An 11019-nucleotide genomic window follows, 5' to 3' on the forward strand; every position below is an offset into this window, starting at 1 on the left:
TGTCACCATGGCAACGAGGCCCCGCAAACCATGTGTGTGTGGTTTATGGCCCGTGTGTAATGAAGGTTTAACAATTCTTTAATGATTTATGGAGACAGACGTGTGTGTGTGTGTGTGTGTGTAGAGGTGTTTAGCAGACACACAAACGCACACGTCATTGTGTAGCTTTCAAGTTCATCTAGTAAATACTAGAGTTTGAATTTTACTGCCTTTTCTAAATGGACAGGTTTTAGCACCCTTTCAGTTTTCGAGGCGAATCTTTAGGGATTTACTGGCTAACGTGAGAGAGAGTGTGTGATCAATAAAATTCAATCTGAAGTTTGATTTATGTATAAACAAAAAACTTCAATATTCTTTTTTTTCAATCTAGAGAACGTTTTGTCCTGCGCTTTTATAACCAAACACACGGCTCAGCCTGGACACCGGAAGATAAAACTCTAATCAGCAAATTGATCTGTGTATCGATTACAACTCGTAAATGAATAATTATTCTGCTTTAATCCAGTTTTAGTGGAGTCGCTCCACAGTGTCATCACTCTGCCGCCGCTGCTGCCTCGGTTTTTCACCTAGCGCAGAAATGTGAGCGTGCACGGACATGTCAGGCAGACAGGCACAGACGCAGCTCCGACTGTTGTCTGATTGTACAAGATTACACACTTTCTACCCAACCAGAATATCCTGATCTCCTTTCCTTCTTTTCTGCCTCACTGACTCACCCTCTGCACAGACTTTCTTTTTACCAACCAGTGGTATCTGCCCACACCTTGACTTCCGTGCCCCACCTCCAGGTGAAGCCACGTGTTCGTGCCCGTTGGCTACAGTCGGAGGATGTTGTTCTGTCAAGCTGAGCGTAGTCAGCCAGTGGAGGCTACTGTTTGAATAAAAGAGCCCAACATGAAACAGTGGTCAGGAAAGTAGAGTGAGTGTCAGTCGGAAAGTTCTCAGACAGGTATTATTAGTGACAAAAACCAGTTCAGACTGGTATCTGGGTCTCCAACAGCTGGGACCAGTGAGCCAAAACTAAAACCCACAGTAAAAGAACAGGCAGGAAACAATGGTTTGTCTGATGGCAGCTGTGACACTCCAGCGCCCCCTGTCACCACGACTGCTCCCCATGTTTTATAAAGCAACAAAAAATAAAACAAAAAATACATGATATAAACCATGATATATATTTATTTTGTTGAAGGACCAGTGACAATAAACATTACTTCAACTAAAGTGAACACAGAGAAGAGAAGACAAGGAAGACAGGTCACTTTGAGACAATGCTAATAAACAAAGAGCTAATGTAAAGACAGGGAATAATGCCACCTCGTGGTAGATAGATAAATCAGAGTTTATTTACAGTCATGTAAATGTACATTTGATTGAAGGGTACTACATACGTATACTGAGGCTACAGTCTAGCACACAGTATCAGAGGAGACAGACACACACAGATACAGGTCTGGTTTGTCTCTCTCCAGTAGAAGACTCGTGGCACTGGTCCTGGGTCAGCCTCTAGCATCACTTCCCGTTCCGAGGGGAGAGGACAGGAGAAACCGAGCAGATGAAAGTAAAAGAGGATAGTAATAAAGGCAGTACTTCAACAAAATACCCAAATATTTCCACTGCTTCCAGCAGAGATCAAAGCCCTGTGGCTCTAACTGGACCAACACCTTCATCAGAATCAGGAGAACGTTTACGAGATCGTAGCCACAGCTGGTCGGGGCGGAGGGTTAGGACGTTCGACACCCCGTGTGCGTCACTGTCACTACTTAAGATACTTTCACACTGCCAGGTGGCGCTGCCCGCACCGGAGCGGACGCACTAGCTTTCGTCTGCCTGGAGCATCTTCTCGATCTCCTGGTCCCACTGCTCGTCTCTGCTGCCGGGGTCGGTCACCATCTCGTACTCCTGGAGCTCCTGCTGCAGCTCCTTCTCCCAGTCTGCAGACTCATCTGGAGGTAAACACCACAGTATTTAGTACCGAAGTACTGAACATGTATTCTCAAATGTCCATGTCTAAAAGCACGGGAACTTATTAGCGAGCGGACAAATCCGTCGTCACGGGGCACTATATGCTGAACATGGCGTTGTTTAGATTTGCTGGTTGTACTCCATACATTGGATTTTGCTGCATTTACTGTCATTTGTTTGTGTTGTTTTTTGGAAACACCTGCATTTACTGTAATTTGTTTGTGTTGTTTTTTGGAAACATTTTGCCCTTCATTATGGCTCTCAGACGTAAGTCAGACTCCTCTGGTGTTTTCATTTTTTAGACTTTTTTTTAGATACGTCGCACAGTGAGAACAGAACTCCAGATTACTTTGACTTACCCACTGTATATTTATATTTTATATATATATATAAATATATATATTTATATTAATCTTTGCAAATTAGCTAAATTTTAACAAATATAAAATATATCGATCAGCCACACAAGCACATTTTTCACAAAGAAATCAGGTCCTCTGAGAGTTTACCATCAGGGGATGGACTGCTGTCCTTGGTCAGTACCAGCTGCTCCATCTCTTTCCTCAGGTCATCTTGGTCGATGGCCGCTGAATCGAAAGCGTCACTCACAAACTCTGACACTCCAGGACTGGTGGAGATCTCGTCCAGCTCCTCCTGAGGTGGTGATGAAGTGCAGACAGGAATAAAAAGGTTATTTTGACTCACTCCCTAACCTGGGCTAAGACTGACTACTGAGACACTGGTACCGATTGTTGTTGGCTGGAGGCTCAACTCTCAGCTCTATTTGTTGCCTGTGTTCTACTGTTCATCTGAAATGTCATATTGCTCAGCCAATCAGATTGCAGATTCTATGACAGATGTGGGCAAACTTTTTGACCCGCAGGCCACAATTGTCCTTAAATTAAACAGGGAGGCGGGGTCAGGAGCAGATTGGATGGATCACGTGAACTAAGACAAATGACATAAAGTCATGCATAAAGGAGAAAATGTTTTTATCATTTCTATGCCATCTACTGGGGAAACGTGTGTATTGCAGGGAAAAGGCAAAAGTATAATGCTTGTAAATAGAATATAGAATATAAATAAATTATATAATTTGGAGAAGTTTGGCAGGCTGGATTAAAAGCATCTGGCCCCCGGGCCTTAGTTTGCCCATGCCTGTTCTAGGGTCACAGAAGACGGATCAGAAACACTGACCTTCTTTATGTCAGAAGATGGATCAGAAACACTGACCTTCTTTATGTTGCTGATGGAAACAGGAGGAGTCTTTGGTCTGACACTGTCTGGAGGAAAACAAACAATAAAAGAGCAAATTTAGACTCTGATCACTGATGATCAGTAATCAATGGTCAGCACTGGTTACCAAATTTGGTGATTATAAATAATTATTAAAATAATATATCTACACACATATACACACCTCCATGTACATATATCTACATAAATATATGCATATATTAAGACATACACTGTCCACATCACAATAAACAGATTTCTAAACAAGTGTCAGTGCATGGTGCTGATTCAGGGTTCATGTAGAAGGCGCTGTTTAAACCTAGGCTTGTACTGTAATTGAATTCTTAATGACAGCAGACAGATGGCGCTGTGTAAAAATGGATTCAAAACAGACTGAGGAACTGCTTTAAAAGAACGTATTTCTGTTTTTTATTTGGAGCAGACAGTTCTATTCTGTTCCACACAGATCTACCTCAGGCCTTGGTTTACAGTAACAATACTGACCTAGACTCACTCACAGACTCCAGTCTCACCTGTCAACACGATGTCCTGAGGTGAGACACCGGACCCCCGCTCCTCACCCTCCTTCTGCTGCTGAGCAGCCAGTGCCGTGAGCTGAGCCGACTGCTTGATCAGTGACACTCGGTAAAAATAGTTCCTCCAGAACGCCTCCTCCTTCACACTGTCGGCAGACAAAAGGCTGTCAATCACACACACTCGTGATCCTGGTGCAGCACTGATTGGTCTTAAGGCGGAGTGAAATTATTATTATGTAGAAACAAATACAAATGAATATAAGTTGATTTGTCTCTTCTGTCTCACCTTTGACCTTTCCCTATTTTAAGAGAATCTACAAGACTTTTATTTTGACTTCACTGATTTTTGTATTTGGGCCACATTGCACTAATTTTTAAAAATAAAACAACTTTACACTATCAATCAATATAACACAAATAATAATAATATATATATATATATACACACACACACACATAAATCCATAAAACCAATGAGGACTAGTGTCACCGACAGAATACACACAGATGTACTGGACTAAAACACACACACACACCCATACTGGCTACCCACAGTTTGGGCACGAGGTCGAAGCGCATGCGGTTGAGGAGTTGGTCCTCCTCCAGCATCACTGCAGCCAGAGGATACATCTGCTCCATGTCAAAGTGGAAGTGCACTCCAGCAGGAGGGTCGCGCAAGAAGTTCCTCTTGTCCTACGGAGGGCAGTCAAGAGTCGTGGGATTTAGATGGTTGACATCAAACAAAGCTCAAACAAGTGTGTGTGTGTGTGTCTCACAGCTGACAGAGCAAGGATCTGCTGCTGGATGGCCTCCTCCTCATTGTAGCCGACCCACGGAGGAACGGCTGCATCTATAACACGCGCACACACACAAGCAAACACACCCAGACATGTGAGTCAGGTACATAAACCCAGTTCCCACAATCTGCCGTGCGTCATCAAATATAATTGCGGTACATGTGACCACGGAAGCTAATAATACTAATACTAATGTTAGCGGACAACAGGAACTATCCTCGTGATGAACCGTCTATTTGTTTTCCTTTTCTCAACTGTTTACTTTTAGAAGCAGAGAACCAGAAGACGATCCTGCAGAGATTTTCTAACAGCAATAAATCCTTTTTTCGTTGTTTTATTCATTTATTCAAAGGAATTCATTCAGACTGGAATTTTAGCCTCTTCTCTACAAGCTGTCAAAGGAACAGCACTCCCCTGCGGCTGCCTGTGGTCCTGGCGGAACAGGTCCATCAGCCTGGCTGTCAGCCACAGTCCATGTGCACGCTATTTTTTTTTTTATTAATTAGAAAAAAAACCCACAGAGAGTTCACGCTCACAGTCACCGAAAACCCTAGTAGAGTGAAGTTCTCCCTCGAAGATCAAATCTCTGATCACACAACAGGATTAATGTTACTCTACTCATATGATGTGGAGAACTGGCCTAGCACACTGAGCTTCTTCCTGTCACAGTGAGAGCTATTGTCAGCTTTATTGTTGTTATCATTTATTTTTATCGTTATTATCTCACCAGATTTTTTTGCTTTCTTCTCTTGGACAAACCTCTCCTGCTCCTTCTGGAAGTCTCCTAGAAAGGTCTGGAAAACACATGGTCATCCATAAATAAGCAGAGCAACACAACTGACACACAACTGACATGCAAAAGACAATGTAACTGAGTTAACTAGGCTGGCATTTTCATCAACCTGGTTTGCTGGAGCACAAATGGTGCAATAGGTGAGGTCTTAAAAGAGTTTGGCGAGTTCAAGCAGAACAAGTCAGGTGGGTTAAAACAGGCATGCATCAGGTTGAGACTACTGCACTTACTGTGTGTGCCTGTACTCAGGTGTATAATCATTTCTGTGCACAGAGTTACTAGTTCTAGAACATGACATAACAACATCCATCTAGGACCTGTATATCAGCTAGTGACATCACTGGTTGTAAGGATGTTACTGAGCAACACTGGTTTGTGTGTTTCTGTGAATCATATTTTATCTGATGTATTTAGTTCAGGGTCATTAGAAGCACAGCTGTTAGATTCAGGAGAGTGGACTAATAATAATGATAATAATAATCCAACAGTTAACAGTAATAAGCAGTTCTGTGACGTCATTCCAATGCCTCCACCACATCCACCATATGACTCCATCAAACTTGGAACCAATGGGATGAGTGTGACGTCACACCCACAAATAAATACAAACAATAGTTCACAGTCATATTCACAAATGTGGTCAACTGAGTGAACAACAAACACTGGTAAAAAAAGGGAGAACTCAGTACAGAAAGACCGGACATAGAACCAGCGCGCTTACATTGTCAATGATGCCGTCAATCTTTCCTTCTTCCACCGTCTTCTTGATGGTCTGAGCTGTTCCTACCACTGAGTCAGAAATCTTCTTGGTAGCACTGGAGGCAAAACTGTAGATGAAGTCTTCATGGGAAGGAAGAGGAGGAGGAGGACAAAGACGAGGACACCGGAGACAGGAGAAAAATGTGTAAATGAAACCACTATTCCAGCACAAACACACCTGCACAAGGAGCTGACGACGCCAGGAAGTTACAGGCAGAAAAACAGGGCCAATGACCGCCGTAAACAAAGGCAGGTGAACTGACGTCACATTCTTTCACATGTTGATTAAATAATTAGGTTGAACGGAGTTACTGTATGTCTAACGACCTCACAGAAACAACAGTCAGCTGGTAAAAACAAACGTTTTCTCACCGCCCAACCCTTTGTTCTGCTCGGGGTTTTCCATGTCGGCCTTTCCTGGGTCCTGTTCGGCTGTCTGCTGTTTGTTTACCTCGTTCTGAGCTTCCACCACCTTCTCTTCTTCATCCTGCTGTCCGCTCTCCACCGCCTCGCCTGACGTTTCCGTCGGCTTCTCCAAACCTAACCACGACCCCAAACCTTTAAACATGTCGGTCAAAATCGAGCTAAAATGATTTTATTTACAGACCACTGACGATTCGCAGCCTGTCGACAGCGATTAACGTCTGACTTCACACAAACAGGAAGTAAAGTCGCCAGAGTTTCTTCTTCGCTGATTCTTTTTAATCTTCTACGTTTTCATCAAACGTGTCGTCACAAGCGTTTCCTGCATAACTGCCACCTACTGGTCAGAAGCCAAAATCAAGATGTTATTTTCACGAGTTATATCTCTAGATTATATATATTTAGATATATAAGATAAGAATTAATTTAACTTTATTTTCATTGAAAACACACCCAGATTAAGTATTTTAACATGTAACTGGTAGTACTACCATATTAAAAAAACTGCATTATGCACGGGGTACAAAGAGCGTTCTTCACAGAAAATAAACCTTTGGATTTTATTATTGTTTTTAGTTAGTAGTTTAGGATATATTTCTCAGTAATCGTATTATTTCGTTGTATATTAAGTCCAATGTCACTGATAACAGTTACATTTCTTCTGTTCTTATTTGTCCTTGGACTGATGTCATTTTATCTCCTTCTTTGAATTATGTTTGAATTAAGTTCTATTTCCTTTAATGTGTCTTTTACAGCATTTACGTGAAAAACCTAACATTTACATTTGGTACCACTTAATTTATTATGTTTAATCAATTATCTATTTCTAATCACCGTTGACCGACCAGCTAGAATGGGGTTTATTTCATGCATATTCGCATAAAAAACAATTTAACGTCGTAATAAGCCGCTATGGCAGTCTGGTGTGGACGGCTTTGGGTAAACACTTATTTTTGTGGTTTCTGCTATGTAGTGGTTGTCAGGCGTAATAGCGCTTTTACGATTATGCACACAGAGAATCAGCCAACAGATGGCGGTATATTTTTTTACACTTTGTAACAAGAATTGGAGCGACGAAGAAGAAAACGAGGAAGCTGGACTGTGGATTCAGTCAGAGGTTAATTTTGTTTTATATCAGTTATATCTTCATATGGATGTAACTACAAAGGTCGTTCAACAAACCGAAAAGACGCGTTACAAATTCTAAAGATGTTTATTAACTGAGTTTGTTTAGCGGGGGGTGACGCTGTGAGATCTGTGCGCGTTCATGTAAAACCGGTGATCAGTGCGTCGTTTCACTTTACGTCCCAAGACCGCTCGGTCCCGGGATCATATATAGAACATATATATATGTTTTTTCGTTTAATTCAGGCTGTCAGTAGAATATAAAACCACTAAAGCGAAGCAACTAAACAGCACTATCAACTAAGTTCAGTCAGAGGAGCTGTCACACTGCAAACAGTGGAGTAGCAGAAACAATTCTATCAGTGACGCATGTAAAAAAATGCTGAAATTTTAATTAAAAGTAAATAAAAATATTGATTCAGCGATCTCAGGTCTGGGTCAAGTTCTGACGTTATAGTGATTTGCAAACCAATTGACACAGCAATATTTTGGAGATTATGAATTTTTTTTATAGCTCAGTTGCTGCTAACTTTAGCCTGAATGACGTCACTATGACTGTACATATTCAACTGTTCTAATTTGTACAAAAAATATAAGAAACATTTTTGTTCTTTCTTTAGGTGAAAAATGAAGACTCTGATGGTGTTTGATTTTGACCACACTGTGGTGGACGACAACAGCGATACCTGGGTGGTCAGGTACATACTGCATTCATTAAACAATAATAAAGTCATGGTGTATATACAACAATTACATAAATGTTGCTCATAAATACACATCACCTCAGAGTTTACCCAAACAGACAGCTGTACATTATATTTATAATATAAATATACCAATTTGCTGTGAATTAGTGTGTAGAGGGAACATGCCTGCCTTGCAAAAAGCAGAGAGTCCTGGGTTTGATTCCCAGAGAAACCACATATCCCTAGGTGGTCCAGTAAACTAGCTAATGTTGAGCTGGAATGAACCAATCACAGAATAGATACATCTTTAAGTCATTGGTTTCAAGCAAAACTTAGAAGAACAACACATTTGTTCACTCCAATTTAGGAGTCTTCAGAGTATTGTCCTTATTTTAGGTCATCTTTTCTCCCCCCCCCAGGTGCCTCCCAGACCAGGGCCTACCTGACTCTGTGAAGAACTCCTACAAGAAAGGTCAGTGGACGGAGTTCATGGGCAGAGTGATGACCTACATCGGTGAGTGTTGATCAAACACATGGCTTTAATATTTATACATCTACACCTGCTAACCAGCAGTCACCAGGTGAGGGCGGCGTCACAGCCTGGATGGCCCTGCGGTCCATCACAGGATCACATACAGACACTAACAACATCTGTTAGTTTAGAGTTGACAACCCAACGAACCACTTCACCTGAGTCATGTAATGTTTAAAAACATGTATTCCAGTGGTGTCAAACGTAAGGTCTGCGGGCCCAAACCGGTCCTCTAAGGGATTTAATCTAGCCCGCTTGATCAATTTTGAAAATAAAAAAAAATGTACAAAAATGTTATAAATAATATTTCATTAAATATGAATATTTTCTAATATACTTGTTCCCCTTTGCATGAAAACAAAACCATCTAATCTAAAAGGCTGTATGTGGACCCTGAACCAAAGTGAGTTTGATGCCCCTGATTAATAATTATTTGTGTGGTTTCAGGTGAGCAGGAAGTGAAGCCAGACACAGTCAGGAGCATCATGGAGACCATACCGTTCACTGCTGGAATGACAGAGCTGCTGAAATTCATATCAGAAAACAAAAGCAGCATCGACTGCATCATCATCTCCGACTCTAACACCATGTTCATAGACTGGATCCTCCGAGCAGCCGGGCTCCACAAGGCTGTGGACCAGGTCTTCACCAACCCGGCCAAGTTCAACGAGCAGGGCTACATGGAGGTGCAGAGGCACCACTCGCACAAATGCCATCAATGTCCAGTCAACCTCTGCAAAAAAAAGGTCCTGGAGCTCTACCTGTCAGAGTGCTCTGACGGAGGTGTGGAGTATCACAGGATATTTTACGTTGGAGACGGCGGCAACGACCTCTGCCCTACTTCCTGTCTGAGGCAGCATGATGTTGTGATGCCCAGGAAGGGCTACACCCTGGAGAAACTGCTGGTCAAACTCAGAGGTCGGGAAGACGACGCTGCTCACAGAGCTCGAGTCGTTGCCTGGAACAGTGGCACTGAAATCCTGCAGGAACTGAAAGCCGTCTTGTTGTAGTCCTGGTCACTATGGTAACCTGGTAACACAACAATCGGTCGACTACTGAAATCTGATTGTATTGTTGCTGCGATGCATCATTTTATTATATTTAAATTTGCATACGTTTTGATTGTGTTTTTGTTAATGCACATGTGTGTGTTTGTGTGTGTGTCTGGTCTTCCTGAAGTGAAACCTGAAGTGAAACCAAATAACTTCATATTTTTTTGAACCAGTTGTTCCAAAAGTGGGGTAAGGTGGCGCTCTAGAAGCAACAACAGGTAGCTCAGCGAAAAAAAAAGTAATTATTGTATCCTGTGAGAAACAATGAGGAAATTAATTTATTAGTAATTGCATTTCCTTTGTTCAATTAAGTAGTAGTTTAATAAAATGTAGTTTTTACGTTTTTGAGGCCATTGCTGTAACTCTGTATTTACAAAAGGGGGCGCTGCAGGACACGTTTAAGCAGTGTTGTGACCAGAGACTCTTTACATGAGCACAAATATAAACAACACCCTTAACCGATGACTCTGATTGTACATGGGTATCTGCCACCATGTGGCCGTCTTACTCACTGACACCAAAATTTAAAGGTTTGTAATGTGGATATTTTTTTAATAACCTATTAAATCAACCTCTGGTCTTCACATTTACTGTGTGAATCATTTCCAGTCATTTGTGCTGTGTCCTCCTTGTTGAGTGTTTTGGTTTTTGGACGCTGCCCTTGCCCCATGACTGCTTGGATATACTGTATATGACTCTAGCTCCCCCATGTGACCACCCATGAAAATGACACGTGCTTAATTTACCCTCCTTGTAAAAAGCTGATGTTTACATTTCCTTAAACATGAGAAATGGTTTGTTTACTGATTCTTTTTAATGATATGTAGATATGCCCCCCCAAAGCCTCCAGCAAATGTTGTTTTCATGCATTTCCTTTCTTTTTTGCTTGCCTTCACACCTAAATTTTAGATTTTCTTCCTTCTCTCCAGCTGTTGTTCCCCCTCCCCTCATCCCCCAACTCTACGTCCACCTTTGATAAACTCTATTCTACTGTGCCCACAGCAGTATTTCCTCAGTACTCTTGTTTAGTCACACACTGCATCACTGTAGTGTTTTCCACTAAATACTGGATAAAACGGAGAAGAACTCCATCATGTTTATGACCTCATATAGAAGTA

The 11019-nt window shown here is 41.7% G+C and overlaps 2 protein-coding genes across 3 annotated transcripts; one reads left to right on the forward strand and one right to left on the reverse strand.

Moving 5' to 3' along the window:
- Nucleotides 1-1151: 1151 nt before the first annotated feature.
- syap1 (synapse associated protein 1) lies at nucleotides 1152-6773 on the reverse strand. The gene is made up of 9 exons (XM_008310356.3): nucleotides 6456-6773; nucleotides 6046-6164; nucleotides 5259-5325; nucleotides 4511-4584; nucleotides 4288-4427; nucleotides 3732-3880; nucleotides 3196-3245; nucleotides 2472-2616; nucleotides 1152-1943 (listed from the first exon to the last, which is right to left on the reverse strand). The coding sequence occupies exons 1-9, from the start codon at nucleotides 6649-6651 to the stop codon at nucleotides 1813-1815; spliced, it is 1071 nt and encodes a 356-aa protein (XP_008308578.1). The 5' UTR covers nucleotides 6652-6773; the 3' UTR covers nucleotides 1152-1812.
- Nucleotides 6774-7372: 599 nt separating this feature from the next.
- On the forward strand, nucleotides 7373-10699 carry phospho2 (phosphatase, orphan 2). 2 transcript variants are annotated; one of them, XM_008310357.3, is made up of 4 exons: nucleotides 7373-7623; nucleotides 8252-8329; nucleotides 8737-8831; nucleotides 9297-10699. In XM_008310357.3, the coding sequence occupies exons 2-4, from the start codon at nucleotides 8259-8261 to the stop codon at nucleotides 9857-9859; spliced, it is 729 nt and encodes a 242-aa protein (XP_008308579.1). In that variant the 5' UTR covers nucleotides 7373-7623; nucleotides 8252-8258; the 3' UTR covers nucleotides 9860-10699. The 2 variants fall into 2 exon arrangements, with proteins under 2 accessions (XP_008308579.1, XP_024911426.1); XM_025055658.1 differs by having other exon boundaries at nucleotides 7595-7674.
- Nucleotides 10700-11019: the final 320 nt, after the last annotated feature.

This window comes from Cynoglossus semilaevis, chromosome 5, assembly GCF_000523025.1.
Source record: "Cynoglossus semilaevis isolate Cse_v1.0 chromosome 5, Cse_v1.0, whole genome shotgun sequence".
Classification (NCBI taxonomy): Eukaryota; Metazoa; Chordata; class Actinopteri; order Pleuronectiformes; family Cynoglossidae; genus Cynoglossus; species Cynoglossus semilaevis.